The 19,047-nt window shown below is 35.6% G+C and overlaps 1 protein-coding gene across 3 annotated transcripts in view; it reads left to right on the plus strand.

Annotated features, from left to right (window-relative positions):
* METAP1 (methionyl aminopeptidase 1) overlaps positions 1-19,047 on the plus strand; it is a 79,556-nt gene that overhangs the window by 48,153 nt on the left and 12,356 nt on the right. For all 3 annotated transcript variants that reach the window (XM_063107822.1, XM_063107823.1, XM_063107824.1), the window contains 6 exons: positions 1,767-1,818; positions 7,001-7,113; positions 10,962-11,022; positions 15,024-15,115; positions 16,045-16,128; positions 18,340-18,478. In XM_063107822.1, the coding sequence (XP_062963892.1) occupies positions 1,767-1,818; positions 7,001-7,113; positions 10,962-11,022; positions 15,024-15,115; positions 16,045-16,128; positions 18,340-18,478 (541 nt within the window). The remainder of the gene's footprint in view (positions 1-1,766; positions 1,819-7,000; positions 7,114-10,961; positions 11,023-15,023; positions 15,116-16,044; positions 16,129-18,339; positions 18,479-19,047) is intronic.

Genomic DNA, 19,047 nt, shown 5'->3' on the forward strand with positions numbered 1-19,047 from the left:
TCTCTTCTAAGCGTCCACCTCCCATGTTGGACTTCTCCCTGTTCCGTGCACTCTGGGCCGGCCTGCTTGGATGCGTGCAGGCATCTCTACAGAGCATCCCGTTCCCCTGCTGGATGTCTCCCTGCTCTGTGCGCATTAGGCCGGGCTTGGGATGGATCCGGGTGGCGGCGGTGAAGCCTACCTGCTGCTGGATCGCGTGGCGGCAGCCCCCACACAGGGTGTGTGGTCTCTATGGAGCTTCTGCCTCCCCTGCTAGATGTCTCTGTGCTCCGTACGCATTGGGCCGGGCTGTTGGGTCTCACAGGGCGGTGTGGTCCCTGTGGAGTTCCCATCTCCCCTGCCGGACGTCACCCTTCTCTGTGCGCTCTAGGCTGGCCGGGAATGGAGCCGGGTGCCTGTGGTGAAGCCTACCTGCTGGATTACGCAGTGGCAGCCCCACAGGGTGTGTGGTTTCTGCAGAGCCTCCGCCTCCCCTGCTAGACGTCTCTCCACTCTGTGTGCACTGAGCCGGGCTGGGAATGGAGCCAGGTGATGGCAATGAAGCCTATCTACCGGATCATGCGACGGCGGCCCCGTAGGGCATGTGGTCTTCGTCGAACTTCTGCCTTCCCCACTGGACGTCTCACCTTTCCATATGCACTTGATGTTATGTTTTTATAGTTTAAATCGGTTGATTTGTGGGAGAGAGTGATGCTACGGACCGTGTATTCCGCCATCTCGACCGGAAGTAGTTTCTGAGGCTGAGAGGTCCAAAGTCCAGGGAACAGATCTGGTGCGAGCCCTGGTGGTGGCGACAGTGACGGCAGAGTATCACATTGCAAAAACAGTGGAGCAGAGATAACGAGCTTTTTTTTTTTTTTAGGTTTTAGTATAACTTTATTGCAGGATGTCTTATCATATAATTCACTCATTTCATGTGTACAAGCCAACAGTTTTTTAAAATGAATTAACCAGGTTGTACAACCACCACCACAAATCTGTTGTAGAATATTTTCATCACTCAATAAAATCCCTCATGTAGATTTTTGGTTTATCCGCATTCTCCTCCCTGATGGGTTTTAGCTGACAGAAGGCAAGGCCTGCCTTCCGTCCTGGGATGGAAAGGGCCAGGAGGCCTCTAGTTGGCCCTTTTAGAAGCCCTTGAGGAGTCAAGGGACCTCATGAACACTGGCGATCAATGTTGTACACTGCCCTCCTTCCAACCTGGCTCCTGCCTACCCTCCCACTTTCCCACCCCCTTTCCTCTGCTCAGCACTCTAGCCATACCAATAGCACTAAACTTTGATATAGTTCCTTCCCTCACAAAGTTATGGCCTTAGTGCTATTGATGTATGGTAAAATGGTAACTGCTCTGATGGATGGTTTTAGTGTGCACATGACTGATTGGGAATCTAACTACTGTAAGTAATGGAAGAATCTACATAATTTTCCTTGTTATTTTTTTCCAGTGTATGATTAATTGGCTAATGGTTCTTGTCAAATACTTCAAAATAATTTGGTGATATAAAATTGAAATATAACCGTGACTACTATTTAACATGTAGTCTAATGTTTCTTGCTTATTTGAAGTAAAGTTTAATTGCTTTTGAAGTGAAATTTTGAATATTTGTCACTTGTTGAGCTTTTTCCAAATATTTAATTTGCAAAGTTACCGGTTTTGATTTTTGCAAATAAAGTTTACAGTAACTGTTTTTTTTATGCAACATTCCTTGAAATATTTCTAATTAAAGATGACCTGACACCAATTTCCTTGTTTGCTCCTTTAGGAATGTTTTAAAGGAAGTTGGGCTACTCACAAGTTACTTCATAAGAAAGCGAGTAAGTAAAATCACACCATCTTTATACCATTTGTCTTAGAAGTGGCTTTTGTGGCAGGAGACAAGAATGCTTTGAGTTCTGAACATGTATGTTTGAATATTCTGAAAATGTAATCTTGAAAGCAAGAATTATGATATTTTAAATTATTTTGTGATATTTAACCACATAAATAAAATGTGGCTTAATAATATCTTTGTTAATCTTGTATCACATGTTTAACATGAAGACATAAGATAGCTGCTAGGATAGATGGATCTTGCCTGACCAGTAACAGATAGTGCTCTAATCTTTTGGTACCCTTTTGTATTTGCTAGAAGTATTTGCATATTGTAGGCAGAGGACATGTGAGAAATTTGACTTCGTTTAGCCAGGTCCCTTTTGTTTTTGTTTAGTTTCAATTTATATTTTTTTTCTATTCAAAATTATATTACTTTGTATCTTGGTGTTTTAATGTTATTACCCACAATCTAATGTTTAATTTTTTTTGAAGGTATTTTGTGTGACACCCGTGAAGTGAAACTATTGGCTGCTTCTTAGCTGTTGTTATCAGCCACGCTGTTGCAGCTGTGATTCAAATAGCCTTTTTTTCTCCAGCTAATTCATCCTGTAAATTATGTCATTAATGTGGCTAGTTTAAGACAACCTGTAACAATTACTTGAAAATTGACAAGGGCTTCCAGTTCTTACAGCATTGCCATCCTGATGGATGAAGGCTTGGCAGACAGCACATGGTTCTTATACCAAGGTTTCTGTTTCAACTTAGTGATGTTGGTATCATGTATTCATCTATTTGTGTATTTTTTAGGAGTTAGCTTATTTAACGAAGTTTGGTAGATTGTTTTACAAAACGAATTTAAGTGGGGTCAGCCAAACCACCATTAGAAGGAAAAGGAAATAAAAATTTTAAAAAGATATATTTTCTCTGGTTGTATAAAGTGACTTCTACATTTAATGGAAATGCTTTGGTTGTGGGAGGAAATGTGGTTAGAGATGAGGAAAAATGATGTAAGCACAAGTTTATCAAAGCATAAAACAGGATTTGTTGATTATGATTTGTTACTTCAAATCAAAGTATGGAAGTAGGTTTAAGTAATGTCATTTAACTTTACATACTGTATTTTCAATGTGTTAGGTATTTTGCAGATCTCTTTGAGACAGTTATTAACATTTTATACCCATAAAAAGCATAGGGAAGTATAAGGGATTGAGGTTAAATAGTAAGTTAGCTTTGAATGGGTCTCTACCCTGTTTGCTAACTCATTAAAGTGTGCCTGTGTCTTTAGTACTGGATTTCTAAGGACAGAGCTATTCCATTTTAACCTACATTACAAGCAGGTGTTCCCTCTGTAAAAAGAACATGATTATTACAGCACTGGACTTAGGCTATTTGGATACTAGAGGTACTTACACTTCTAGTGTTTAGGATGGTGCCATCTTTTAGATGGTGCACTCTTGGGTCTTTTGGGATGATTTTCTTCAGTGGATGAGCCTACCTAATATTCTTAATCCCTTTGGGCTGTGTTGGATAGAGATAGTACTCAGCTGGCCAGACTGTCTCTTTCACACTCTAATAAGTTGACCCCAAGTACATTTTTGTGGGTGACAGTCCTGGAGGAAGGAATGGTATGGGGAGGGTGATCTGTAGAGCTAAGAAGAATATTGGAAAAAGCATTAGGGAAAAAGTGTGTTGGACTAGGAAGGAACCAGTGCATCTTAAAAGATAGCACTTTATTCTTTGAAACAATAGTGAGATAACATATAGCAAGCAGTTCTTGTCATGAAGATGAAATACTCAGGCCTTTCTAAAATTATCTGTAGTGTGTGCTGATTTCTGATTAAAAATGCCTGATTTACATCTGTGTTCATGTGGGATATTGGTCTATAATTTGCTTTTAATATCTTTGACAGGTTTTGGTATTGGAGCAATTCTGGTCTCATAAAATGGGAAGTACTTTCTCCTATTTTCTGGACAAGATTATGTAGAATTGGTATTACTTCTCCCTTAAATGTTTGGTAAAATTGAGCAGTGAAACATCTGGATCTAGAGTTTTGATTGCAGAAGCTTAATTTTTTGTGCAGGCATCAGGAAATTTTCAAGTGTGAATTAAATAAATGACTCAGGGGTAGAATTTAATTTTTATGTATCATAGTAAAGAAGAGCAGTCAGATAATAAAGCTCTTATTTAAAAGCCTGTAATCCTTGTGCTTGGGTGCGTATTTCCTACACTGTATGAAGGTATTTTAAAAACTTCATGGAGGGCCGAGCCCGTGGCGCACTCGGAAGAGTGTGGCGCTGGGAGCGCAGCGACGCTCCCAGTGGCGCACTCGGAAGAGTGTGGCGCTGGGAGCGCAGCGACGCTCCCACCGCGGGTTCGGATCCTATATAGGAATGGCCGGTGCGCTCACTGGCTGAGTGCCGGTCACGAAAAAGACAAAAAAAAAAAAAAAAAAAAAAACAAATAAAAACTTCATGGAAAGATTCATATTATTTTTTAAATCTATTTTTTTCATGAACTTTTTGAAGTACCCTTGTATCTTCTGCCACAGTGGGGCATTTAAATAGCATTTAGTTTTAGCCTGATCTGTAAATGTTGTAGCACTTCATATCTCAAGACTGCATTATTCTACACTTTTTAATGTAGCACTGATATATTCAGTGCATTTCTGTCTCCCATTTTCCTGATGTAAAAGGTGGACAAATTTGACAGGTATCTTTTGAATAGCCAAAAATATGAAATAAAAGCCCCATTTAAAAAAAGAATTCAAAATAATACTTTTTCTTCTACTCCCTTACCCCTCCACACTAGTGTGCTTAATTTTTGAATTGCGGAAAGAAAGTATCGTATAATGCTTCAGAACTGGTCTATCAAGCTTTGTGACCATGAATTATTCTAAGCCTCATCTCCAAAATGCTGAAATCATAGGTCTGATATGAGAATTAAATAAGCATATTCATATGAAGCTCTTAGCATGTGTACAGTGCATAGTAGGTGCTCAACAACTATTTAATTATCTCCTCTGGAAGAATTGAGCCAGAATTTTGATCAGAAAATCCTGTCCGAGGCAAAGCTTACATATGTGCAGTTATTTTTGTTAGCTGACTAGGGGGAGGCAGTCTGCATAGAACGTTTAAGAGATTAGATTCTGGATGTGGTGTACTTTGGGCCAGACTTTGTATGTGTCAGGTACTCTTTGACACTCCCTGCATCTTTCTTGGGCCTATTGCATTGTGATGTTTGAAAGACAGATTATAGGTGTTTATTTACCTTGTGCTTTCACAGATTTTTAGAAATGACCAGATATTATGCAGTTTTGCTACCAACCTCAATTCAGAGTTATTAGGTGTCTGTTACGTGTCTAGCACTTAGGGCTCAGATCAAAATGTAAAATAACTTTTAGTTACACTTTTCAAGTGTAAATTTTCATAAGTAAATTGTACTTAGAAATTAGAAAAGAGGTTGCCATATTTCAACTTTACTTTTCTAGATAGCTTTTGGGTTATGTTATTTGTTTGAGGTCTGCTTTCACTTCTCTTTGAATGTAGATTGTGGAAGGGTAGGAATGCAGATCAGCAGGAAGCTGTGAAAGATTTTACATTTTCCCTTCTCCCTTTTCCCTCCCCAGGAGTGTGTTAAAGCAAAAAGCCTGATCTTGATTGCTTTTCTTCCTAGGTTTTAGGAGAAAATTATTCTTGAGGATCACTTTTCAGATAAAATCAGTTGATAGAATTCATAGCTGAAGCAGGCATCAGTTGGCCTGTATTTTCTATACTGTTTGAACCTAGTGGCAATGAATGGGGTCCATTTTTTCCCTGGGACGAGAACAGTTTTTCCTATTGACATTAATACAGCGGCTTTCTTGAACTCCAGAGGGGAGAAAGCTATTTAAGATATAGTAGAACCTTCTATTCCTTTACTTTATATGTAATAATATAAATGTATTCTTTCTCAAAGTAATGCAAATGGATTGACTACATTTTTGCATTCTTGTCACTTGTACCACAAGGCCTTTCAATCCAAAGTTGGCCACATGCTCCAGAGAGAATACTGGACCAGGAACCGGCATTATTGCATTACTCTGCCCACATGAACCGCATTGCCTCAGTTTCCTCATCTGTAAAATAAGGAAGTTAGACTAGATAGTCTTTAAGATCCTCTCTAGTTTAACATTATGATCCATCTACTCTTTCTCATTTCGTATGTTAAATACATTGTTTAAGGGGAGATTTTTATTTTTCTCTTACACTTCTAAAATTAGTTTGAAGTTTGACTTTTAAAACCTATGTTAGCATGACAGGAATCAGTAAAAGACTTGTGTGCATTTGGAGGTTTATAGGTCAGTATTTAGTCTAGGAGGGTTCCTGCTGTTTACAATCTTAGGTTAGTATAGTTTTATTTTACTTCATGGATAAGAGATGCAGCCAGTGTGCTGACATGAGACACCATTAGAGGCTCTATTCTGTGTGAAAAGGATTCCTAGGTACATTTCAGTAAACACAACAGTGTATATTAATAACTAACATGATTGTGTTTATGTAATTCTTTTCCTAATTTTTCTAGTGAGTTTTCAGTAACTTTTAACAGATTGTTTTCTTCCCTTATCTTTGCCTTTTTCCTGCTGTCGTAAAATTTTCAAAGCACTTCAAAGTATTGATTTGAAAGCCATTCATCAGCTAAGTGGGAAATCATTATTTTTGATTTTACATTTTCTTTGGCACCACTTAGGATCTGTTCTTTTAGTAAGAGCACAGAGTTCATGTATAACATCTAGTCTTAGTTGGGAAGGTTCTAATTAATAGGGCTCATTTCGTATTTTAAAACAGGCTTCCTATAAATTGTTGTTATGGAAAGAATGTATCTAGCATTTACTTGATAAAAGCAGTTCTATGAGTTGTTTCTTTTGATACTGTATAAAAATGGAATATGTCTAGAGAGGGGTTTTTCTTCCAAGACACTTACTTAGATCTTCTAAAATGGGTTAAAAGTGTTGTGAATATAGCAGTAAAACAGTAGCTTGGGTTATTTAGGTTAGAGTGGAAGTTTGCTGGATTTTTGTGCCTGGGCTATCTGGCTTGGTTTTAAAACAAAAGATAAAGTGTGCTTCTAGTCAATAGCTTGACCACTGAAGCGGTTCTTTCTCACCTTCTCCTTCTTCCTCTCATATCTGTCCAACTATCTCTCAGAAGATGAAAAGGCAAAGCGAGAAGTGTCTTCCTGGACTGTAGAAGGTGACATTAACACCGACCCATGGGCAGGTTATCGATATACTGGGAAACTCAGACCACATTATCCACTGGTGAGTAAATAAGGTAATACGAATTTAACATTCTTTTAATCCAATTTTTGCTTTTCTACAAATGATAGTTATAATTTGTATTCTAATAGTGACTCATGTAATCAAGATTAAGTTTGCATAAGAACTTGCATTCTAGCTCTTTTACTCTTATGGTGCATTATTTGGCAGCTAGTAGAGATAATTGGCAATTATGGAAGAAGTGGAAAAAATTTTAGATGAAAGGATTAAAACTTGTTAATTTTAGAAAAGAATGGGGTAAAGTGGAATATTTACTTTCTGGCTGGCATGATAGTAGTGTGTATTACTACTTTTTAAAAAGTTTTTTAAACATATATTTCTTTTTTTTTCTTTTCTTTGAATTTAATGTGTTGACATCCAAAAATTAGGTAGTCGTTTTACATTTAAGGAATAAAAATCTTTAAAAAAAAAACACAAGGAATGATTTCAACCAAGTTTATACTTTCTGTTGTAGTTTTTAACAACAGTTCATCTCACCACATCTTATTGTAATGTGCAAATCCTTTTGCAGCATCCATTACAATCATGAAACTAAATTTTACGAAAGTGCACTGTTTTGTTAATAATGGCCCTCAGAAGAAACTTATTTACCTTCTATTAAAACGTCTGTGGTATATAAGCATTACATAATAATGCTCTTAACTACGTTTTGTCATAAGAATCATCACCAAAGTTTTCTGGAAATAAGTCTACATAAGAATTAAATATTTGACATCCGATCAGGAAAGTACCCAGCATCACCCACTCCCACATTCAATCAATTTACAACTATTAAAAAGCAAAAAATTCCAAGCTGGGGCCTCCAGAGCTCAGGGGAAGAGGAAGAGAGACCTATGGAGTTCATGAAGTTGGGAGAAGCCACGGTGAAAGGAAGAAAGGACCTCTGTGACCTTTTTGAGCCCTGATCACTGCAAGCCTGGCCCTGGTGAGCCCATGGAACAAGAGGTGGCAAAAGCTGCTGCTGTGGCCTTCATGTGAAGTTGCTTGGAGACTGAAAGGGAGAAGAGGGGCTTGGTGGCCCCAAGCCAGTTAGACCACTGGTTCCCATGGATCCATACAGTATAGGAGCAAGGGGCCACTAAGAGGCCAGTGAATCATCACAAGGGACTGGCGCATGGCCTATCCCAGGGGAAGTGTTTGGAGTGAAGGGGGTGGGGGAGATTGGATCAACAGGGGAACGTTGGGGCACAGCATGGACAGCTGATCTGTCCTCCTGTCAGCCCAGGACCACTCAGTGGAGACTGGTCAGGAATATAGAACTGCAGGGGGTACAGTTTGCTGAAAAGACTCAGGCCCCGACCAGGGTTTCCACATAACCTGGGTGTACTGCATCTTACAAGACCTGTAAGTGCTTACAAGGTCAATAATTAAAACCTGAGCTGCACAAAAAGCCTTCTTCAGAGAATCATCAGCAAATCAGCAATTTAACTCAACCGTAGGGCTCAAGTGCTGGTTCCCACAGGAAGTTCCCCGATTTTAGAAGTAACCAAAGGAGAACAAGTTAGTCCCAGTACAGACTTTAAGTGGTGGGAACCGTGAATAATCTGACACAGAACTGAAAGAAAAAAACAAAAAACCCACAGATCAGAGACAGAGTTCTCATATTAACCAGTAAAGGTCTAACATCACCGAAGAACACCTGTAAAATCGTAGAAGGACCAGAAGCCCCCCAGGGTCTCATGTTGAGGTGGGGGTAGGGCTGAGGGCCTCAGCCATGCCCCTGATGTCTGTGTCCAGCCTAGTGATGACCACCTAGCCGCGGCTGGAATCACTCCAGGCTCCCGAGCTGGGGCAGTAAGGGCCCAAAGGCCTCAGTCATGTCCCCTGATATCTGCACCCAGGTCAGTGACAACTACTGAGCTGCCAACAGAAGTGCCCTGGGCTACTAGGGTGGGGGTGGGGCTGAGGGCCTCAGCTATGTCCCCCCAAAGTATGCATCCAGCCCAGCCACGACCCACTGAGCTGCCGCCGCCAGAAGCCCCCTTGGCTCCCGTGCCAGAATGAGGGGGGTGCCACAGGCCTCGACCATGTGTCCCTTCCCTCCTCCTTCCTCTTTTCACTCTGTCTCCCTTCCTTGTCCCTTCTTCCTCTTCCTCCCTCTCCCAACTGCTCCATGACATCTTAGAATGTAAAGAAAAATAATTAATTAAAAAATAATAAAATCTGAAAAAAAAAAAAATTTTTTTTTTTTGTGTCTTTTTCGTGACTGGCACTCAGCCAGTGAGTGCACCGGCCATTCCTATATAGGATCCGAACCCGCGGCGGGAGCGTCACTGCGCTCCCAGCGCCGCACTCTCCCGAGTGCGCCACGGGCTCGGCCCTGAAAAAATTTTTTAAAGGGTTAAGTTTTCCTTATTTTGACTTTAGCAAGATCTTTTTCATTGTTAAGAAACAAATAGTTTTAGAGCAAAATCTATTAGAGTATAGCTAGCTAAAACTGTACTCCTGAGTTCAAGCTTACAGATAATTCTTTTATAAGTAGTTCTCAATACAATATCCTCCCTTTCCAACTCCCTGTCCCAAACTTGTGCTGTTTCTTACAAAACTTTGGTCAAGAGTAAAAGTACATCCAGGCAGATGTATATGCTTTACAATAGCAAGAACAGTAAAGCCTAACTGGGTTATATTGGGTTTTAAAAATAGAAGGCAATTAAAATGTATTGAAAGTTACCTTAAAAGCTTTCAGAAAATACTGATATTAAAGTACAAATGACTACAGTGTTAAAATAGACAAAAACTGCTATATCAGAGCCTCTTTTAAAATTAAAGGTAAAGAACATAAGACATGAGTCAGGATGATTTTTCTGTTCTATTCATGAATTTTAGTCTTTATAAGATTGGTTATGTTGACGTCTGGTAGAGTTTCTCATGACATCTGATGAGGTCTCATTCCAACTTCGTAGGGTTGGTCTTCCCCAAGGAACCTCTTGACCCTGGTCACATCTTGGTCATTCATTGTACAATTTCAAAGTAGTACAGTATCGTCCTGATGTGCTGGGGCATGAAATGTATACTGTGTACAGTTCTGTCCCCACAGTGGAAACCAGTATGGAATAATTTCAGAGGCTAGGAAGTCCAAAGTCCAGGGAACACATTTGGTGAAGGGCTTGGTGGTGGCAACAGTGACGGCAGAATATCATATTGTGAAAATGGAGGAGCAGAGAGAGAAGCAGCTCCTCTTGCATTCTCCTTTTACAGCCCTCAGAACCATGCCCATGATCACCATTTTTTTAAACATATCTTTCTATCTTAATTTAGATATGGCTTTTCTGCCATTCATAACCCTTCTGTGTTCTTGGCATATAGGACTCAGAAATTTAACATAGGAATTCACTTAAATTGAATCTGTTTGTCATCCTTAAATATTTAAATTCTCTTCACTGATGATTTTCTTTTTATAGATGGAATACATCTTCAATTTAAAAAATTTGGAAAAATATAAACAACATAAGTAAATCTCTTTAATCCTGTTCCCCAGAGATAATGACTTAGGAACATGTTGGTGTGTATTTACTTAGAGACATTATTTTATTGTTATTGTTAACTAGCCAATTTGTTTGGAACAACACAGGCACCATGTGGTCTGTATCTAATCTTAAATCCTTAATGGCCTTGGCCACCATTTTCCGCTCTTAAATATCCTAAGAAAGGGGTGGTATTAACACTAGTAAAGTAAAACTTAATCTTAATAAAATATGATATTTAGGATGTCATTTAAAATTTTTTTCATTTAAAAACTTTTGAATGAACTTTTTCTTTAGTTTTCCTCCTACTGGTTTTATCTTTATTGTTAGTAAATCGGTTTTAACTAACTTCTTTGATGGTTTTAGATGCCAACAAGACCAGTGCCAAGTTATATTCAAAGACCAGATTATGCTGATCATCCTTTAGGTAAGTTCTTCTGCTATGCTGATTCTTCATTTTTCAATTTGTGGGCTTGATGACTACTGCAAAGGTAAGGAGTGCTTGTCTTATAGAAATTTTTAAGTGCTGGACTTCTAATAAATGTAAACACTTTTTTTTTTCTCAAGCCACCTGAGAACATTTAAAAGAATTAAAGATTCTTTTCTGTCATTAGAAATCTACCCAGTTTTGAAAAAAATTGTTTATTTAACAGTTAAAGACTACATTCAAAATTATACTGTATTTTGTGTTGTTATATCAACTTCTCGATTTAGAAAAACAGTTTTGATTATAACATGTCCTCCTAACAACAGTATCTATTTAGGTGAAAGCAGATTGTGCAGGCTTGAGTGAATGCCCAGCTAAAGACTTTGGACTGTAACAGTAATGGAAATAGTAGCAATGATGGTGATAATGGTAGTAATCATGAGAGTGATGATTCTATAATGATAACTGGTATTTATTTTTGCTTAACTATGGATCAGGCACTGTGTTAGGTTCTTTGCATGTTCCTCTATATAACACAACACTCCTGAGGTAGGTTCTGTTGTCTTCTGCATTTTATAGGTAATGATAGACACTGGGATTTGCTACACAGGTCAGTGGAGCAGTCTCTGACCTTATGGCCCGTACACATAATTTAAATTGGACTATGTGAAATTACTGATTTTGTGTGTCAAAAATGGTTAAATATCCTCAACCATGGTGGTTTAATCTATAAGCTAAGCCTCCTTTGCTAAGCTACCTAAGCTAATAAGCTTGTGTTATCTAGGAAGTGGGGAACCATATTAAGTTCTTAGAATATAATTTTTAAATTTAATTAAGTCCACTATTTCAGATAATTTAAGGAAAAGGCAGTCTGAATGATAGAATACTGTTGAGGACATATAATTTCATTGTTCTTTATTTAATATTCTTGAATATAATAACTAATGTACAAGCGTACTTCAAAGAGTTCATGGAAAAATGGAATTAAAAGATAATATGAATCTTTCCATGAACTTTCTGAAGACTCCCACATATAGACAAGGTAAATTCTAATAGAATAAAATGTTATACAGTGAAAAGTAAGTCCTACTCCTTAGAGGTAACCATTATTACCAGTTTCTTGCAGAACTTTCCAGGGATAGTCTGTGTCCCCTTCCCATTTATAATCAAAAAGAACAAACTATATATACCTTTTCACTTTGTGTTCTATTAATATATCTTGGAAATATTCTATATAAGCCCATATAAAGCTACCTCTTTCTTTTTAGTGACTGAAGTATTGTATTGTGTGGATGTATCATAATTTATTAAACCAGGCTCCTACTAATGGATATTTAGATCATTTCCAGGTTTTTGCTTCTGTCAATTTGACTGCAGTAACTCTTGTATTTACATCTTTGTCCATATGTGAAACCATTTCTGTAGATTAATTGCCTAAAGTAAAATAGGTGGATACATACATTTTTGATTTTGAGAGATATTGTAGATTTCAGAGATTTTTGCCAATTGTTACTCCTGTTAAAAACGTGGGAGTCCCTTTTCTCTTGTGTCCTCCCTGGCACAGTGTGTTATCAAGCTTTATGATCTTTGCTAATCTGAAAGACAAAAAATGGTGTTTTGCTGTTACTGCTTTTAGATTTAATAGTGGTTACCTCTTTAAAATTTGCACTTCTAAGTTATGAATAAAATTCAGCATCTTTTCATATGTTAAAAGTCATTTGTATTTTCCTTCTTTTTGAACTGTCTATTCATATCCTTAGCCTTTTTTTCCCTATTGATTTAAAATAGTTTTTTCCATAAAGTGTTCTTTCTATATTAAGGGAAATAATCCTTTAAAGTATGCGTAAAGTGTTTTTTCCCAGTTAACCATTTATATGTTGTCATTACATTTATAACACACTTTCAATGTTCTTATGTAGTAACATTTATCAATTTTCTTTTTTAAGGTGTGTTTGGCTTTATTACCTAGAAAGACCTTTTTGAGTCAGAGGTTGCAAAACTATTTTTCCGTGTTTTCTGCCAGTATTTTGTGGTTTAAGTCATTTTGTGTATGTGATAAAAATGTTTGATCTTATCTGAAACTGGTTTAGTATTAGGAGTTAAATAGGGATGCAACTTTATTTTTTCTCAGAAAAGTGCTTGGTTGTTACATCACCAGTTTTTAAAAAACAGTCTTTTTCTTACTGATTTGAAATGCATCCTATATCATTACATTACATTCTTAACATGTCTTTGGGTCTGTTTTTGGATCTGTTCTGTTTCATTAACCCATTTGTCTAATTATGCGCCATAGCCAAACTCTTTATTATTATAGTTATATAATGTTTTAATATTTGGTAGACCTTGTTGCCCCTACCTTTCCTCTTTTTCAGAATTTTCCTGGCTATTCTTGCATGTTTGTTTTTCCATGTGACATTTAGAATCAGCTTGTCTGGTTCCCAAAAATATCCTGTTCACATTTTTTATTGGGATAGTATTAAATTTATAGATTAATTTTGGAAGAATTGACACCTTTACAGTATTGAGTCTTCCTATCCAAGAAGAGGGCATGTTTTTCTATTTTTACTTGTCTCCTTTTATGTCTTTCAATGGTGTTTTCAGATTTTCTTTGTGTAGGTCTTTTATTGTTAAGTTTATTCCTGGGTACTTTATCTTTTTAGTTATTTTTTGTGGATTGTATCTTCTGCTGTGTTCTTTAGCTCATTGTTTGTACATGGGAAAGTTACTGATTTTGATATACTTACCTTATAATCTGCCAACTTGCTGAATTCTTATTTATGGTCATTTACCAGATGATTCTCTTGTTCTAGGGATATATAATCATATCTTAAACTGATAAAGATTTTGTCTTTTTTTTTTTCTAATTTTATTCATCCATTTCTTTCGCTTGTTTAATTGTATCTGCTAGTATTGCCAGAACAGTGCTAAATAATAGTGCTGATAGTGAGCTTTCTGTGATGTTAGTTCTTGGCTTGAGATTTATATTTATCATGTTAAGGTGGTAGCTGGTCATGTTATCAAAATTGTCTTCTTTCTAGGTGATCGTTTATTTATTTTTCCTTTCTTAATCTCTGACTACGATGAATTAGATGAATAGATTTGCTATTCATCTGATTGAACTATCTATTGGAACTATCTCTACCTTCTGGTATGAATCTCACTTTAAGTCATGGTATACGAGTATTGTGTTTTTTGGATTTTGTTTGGTAATATTTTACTTGGAATTTTTCTATCAGTACTTATGAACAAGATTAGTTCATAATTTATAATATTATTATCAGATTTTTAAGTAATTGCTATACTGGCTTTATTTTAAAGGTATGTAAAACTTGAATTTAGCTAACTAATTTTATTACTGGTGATTCTTAGGGCAGTATTTTTCAAAATTTTTTGACTATTACGTAGAGTGAAAAATGAGCTTTATTACATGATGTATGTATGGCTGTGTTTAAATTAATAATTAAACATTTCACAGCAGCGCTTATCCCTTCTCTATATAATACGATCTAATATTTTCTATTCCATTTATTTACTTTTTAAGGAATATTAGTAGTAGTCCGCTTAAAAGGTCAGGTACTACAGTTTGAAAAAAATTGACTTAGTTCCTGTTTCAAAAAATAGTGTAATTGATTTATCACTTGTGAGTATATAGTTATTTCATGAAATGATGATCATGAAACCAATTTATGAATTGTATGGTACTATTCAAATGTGAATTATTTATTGAGCTTATTATTATTAGCACACTGCCTGACGTGTAAGAAGTACTTCATAAATATTGGCTGATTTCTAATAGATCTGAAGATTTCTTCTGTAGAATTCTTTCTTCAATTTAGCAAATATTTTTCATGTTGAAAATATTTTTTTTTAAAAGTCTAACCTAGATCCTCCCAAATTATGAAAAACCTTGACTATTATTATGTCATTAGGGATATATTTATGCTAATAAATACTGCATCTTTTCATTCATTTTGGTTTTACGTACTGATTTTTCATTGCAGGAATGTCTGAATCTGAACAGGCTCTTAAAGGTACTTCTCAAATTAAATTACTATCATCTGAAGATATAGAAGGGATGCGACTTGTATGTAGGGTAAGAGTAACTTTTTTCCTGTGGGGTAGGACATGTTTAAACAGTACTTAGAAATGAAGTCAATAGTTTACTAACTTGTAAAGGTATCAAATGTTACATTGTAAGGCTATGACTAGCCATATTTACTTTTCATTAAACTATTATTATTATACGCTTTTATGCAACAGTCGTTTTGTACTTAAAAAACCTGTTTGGAAGTTAGCATGGCTGGTAGTCTATATTTGACAGGCTATTTCTTCTACCTTTTGGAATTTTTTAAAGTCCCAGGTTTTTATGATTTTTTTTTTTTTTCCACAAATTGTTATAACATAGGATAAAGTTTAAGACGCATTAGTTAGACTAAAGGTCCTTTTGTGAAATATCTATGAAATATGGTAGTAGTAGTAGCTGGTACTTATCAGGTGAAATAACATATTAATATTTTTCTAAATAAAAATTATTGAAACTGTTCGTTTAGATGTGATCCTTAGGTTTTTATGCAGTACTTTAAAAGTGATTTGATGCTAATTTTCTTTGATAATCTGGAAGAATTTATATTCCTATCACTTATTTGGTGTGATTCTTTGAGGAAATTCATTTGTCTATTATCTTATTTTCCTCCACCTTTCGCCATTGTAGAAATGTGAAAAGACTCGACCCCCATCAGTTGGTTATTGTGTAGGTGACTTAGGATGTACATTTTCACATAGAAATCAGTGGAGCTTATTAAGCTATTTGCTAGTTAGTCCAATTTTTATATAATGTTCATTTATTTATATATTTTCATATCTTATAGTAAATATTATATATTACATATTTATATAAAATTATAATGTTTAAGGGGAGATTCATTTTACCAATCTTTTGCAAAATCTAAGACAGTTCAAAGGGTACAGAGTTCTATTTTATTTCATTTCTTTTTGAATATATTAAGTGTTCCTCTTTTACAGCTTGCTAGAGAAGTTTTGGATATTGCTGCTGGGATGGTTAAACCAGGTGTTACTACTGAAGAAATAGATCATGCTGTACATTTAGTAAGAACTTTATTTTTTTTTTAGTTTGGAAAACACTTTTACATTATTAGATGTTTTAGACTGCAAAAAATTAAGATGACTTAAGTTCTGAATGTGTAAAGTAACTTGGTAAAGCTAATTTGAAAACAAATTTTTGCTTGTTTCAAATATGGAAAACATTCAGTAGTCATTATTCCCATCTTCAGGTATCTGTGATATTGAGGTCTGAGATGAGCTTGAAATATCTTGTTTCTGAAATCTCACATTTCATAAGCATTTCAGTTGGGCTTTTATAAAATGACTAATTTTATCAATGCTTTAAATAAATCATTCCAGTACATATGAGGGTACTCCAAAAAGTTTGTGGAAAAATAGAATTGAAACATAATACAAATCTTTCTATGAACTTTAAAAAAATACCCTTGTACCTCAAATATTCTGAAATAAAAAAGGAATATAACTTCTGAAGCTAGATTAGGAGAAACAAATGTTCCCTTTCATATTCAAAGTAACAAGGCAGTAAACAGACCAGATAAATATTTGTAGTAAAAATGATATAGGAATATCTTTTTTAAATAAAGATTGTCTATCCATCAAAGAGAGGCTTAAGACTCTCTTTAATAGATTAATGTACACATTATAGGAGTAGATTGTTCACAAAAGAAGTGTGATAACTAGTTAATAAAACACACAGAAAACAGATTAAAATTCTTCTGGTAGTCAAATGCAAATTCTAAAGACCTAGTAAATTTATAAGTATTTTAAAGATGTTTATATTCATTGCTTGTGCAGAGACGATGAAACTGGTACTTTGGTATTCTTTTGGTTGGTGATGCTATTGTAAATTGGGACAACCCTTTTGAAAGGATTTGACAATACCTTGAGCTATTAAAATGATTATAAATTTTTTTATTCAGAGTTTTATAAATCCTGATTTTGGGGTGTTGTGTCATGTTAGTGTAAGACATATAGTATGCAGTAGTAGCATTTTGAGTGCTTTCTATGGGCCAGGTGCTCTTTTAAGTGCTTTTTTTTTTTTTTTTTTTTTTAAAAAGATGACCGGTAAGCGGATCTTAACCCTTGACTTGGTGTTGTCAGCACCACACTCAGCCAGTGAGCGAACCGGCCATCCGTATATGGGATCCGAACCCGGGGCCTTGGTGTTATCAGCACCGCACTCTCCCGAGTGAGCCACGGGCCGGCCCTTTTTTTTTTTTTTTTTTTTTACATTAACTCATTTAATCTCTCCAACAACCTCTTGAGGTAGATACTAATCTCCATTTTATATTAAGGAAACTGAGGAAGAGAGAGGTTAACTCAGTTGTCCAAAGGTTACACAACTTTAAGTGATGGAGTTGGCATTTTCAGTCATGACAGTCTAAGTCTATGTGCTCTAAACTACTTTTTATACTGCTGTGAGAAATATAGAAGTATATCCCTAAATAAGGAAAAAGCCACAGGCATGTAGTTACTGCTTGTAAGATTTTTTTGTAATTAAGAAAACAAAAATTAATTAGATTTTAACTAAATTAATTTAGATTTCTAGTAATATAGAATTGCTAGCTAGCAAAATTATCGTATATTCTACAAATAGTATTTTATGCAACTATTAAAAAATTATTAGCCTGAAGACTGTGTGGCAGTATGGAAACAGAAAATCTGTATGCTGTGATTACTGCTGTGTGAAAGCATCCAAGTAAAGTAAGACTTGTTATGGAAGCCAGACCATTTTCTAAGAGTTCTTTTGTTGTTACACTGAATGTAGTGATTAAAATGTCTCTGGAAGTATTTTACCATTTCTTAATTATACTAGTATTCATTTTTTTATAGGCTTCTTTCTATATAAGAAATTTTAATTACATTAAAAGTTCTTATTAATATTTATTTTTTACTTTAATATATTTTTAATAAGGAAAAATATGATTCTAAAGTAGAATCCTAATAGAGTAACATTTGTATATATTTGTAATATGCGAATTTTCTTTTCTTTTGCACAGTTACCAGTAAACTGGTTTGCATATAGTGATGTGACTGGCACAAACCCTGTGGTATACTGTTTCAGATAAAATCCACTTCTATTTCTAAAATAAATTATTAAACCAGTTCTTTATAGTAGCATCTGCCCAACTTTTTTCACATTTAAAAAATTTTAAAATTTGATTCATTGCATACAGTTTAGTTTTTTTGTGTGTACATTCTAAATTCTTTTGTTTGTATTTTAATTTATCGTAGGCATGCATTGCAAGAAATTGCTATCCTTCTCCCCTGAATTATTATAATTTCCCAAAGTCTTGTTGTACTTCAGTGAATGAAGTCATCTGCCATGGAATTCCAGACAGACGGCCTTTGCAGGAAGGCGATATTGTTAATGGTAAGAAATATGTAAGTGTAATTTTTGTCACCATGAGCAAAGAAACAACAAGGTTTTGGGAGTCTGATAGTGACTTGTGTTTTCTTGACTTACTTCCTATACTTATGTTTTTTTCCTATTTAAAATTAACAGTCACTCTAAAATCTATCAAAACCTTTTTTATGATGTTGATCATGTTGCTTTTAAGATACTTCTCATATGAGGTGTTTGGTATAGCATGTATTTCTTTAATGCTTATTATCTCACATATGATTGGTAAATAGGTGAAAGATGTCAATGAAATGTGGAGGTAATGTTGAGTCCAGTGTGATTTTTTTTTTTTTTTAAGTCCGCTAATGGTTTTTAAGAGACCAGGGCAGGCTTTCTTACAGATAAAGAGAATCCCTTAGTAATATATTAAGACCTTGAGAAAAAAACTGAAAATTCTGTAGAAGTGCCTTTTTTGAGTGAAAGTGGCTTTAAGGACTCCTGTCTTGGGAAGCTGCAAGCGTAGAGGAAGATGCTGTAAAGACATTTCTCTTTGTGATTACGAAAAAATATTGATGAAAAAGGCTCCCCTAGATGGTATT

This window comes from Cynocephalus volans, chromosome 9 (assembly GCF_027409185.1).
Source record: "Cynocephalus volans isolate mCynVol1 chromosome 9, mCynVol1.pri, whole genome shotgun sequence".
In the NCBI taxonomy this organism is placed as follows: domain Eukaryota; kingdom Metazoa; phylum Chordata; class Mammalia; order Dermoptera; family Cynocephalidae; genus Cynocephalus; species Cynocephalus volans.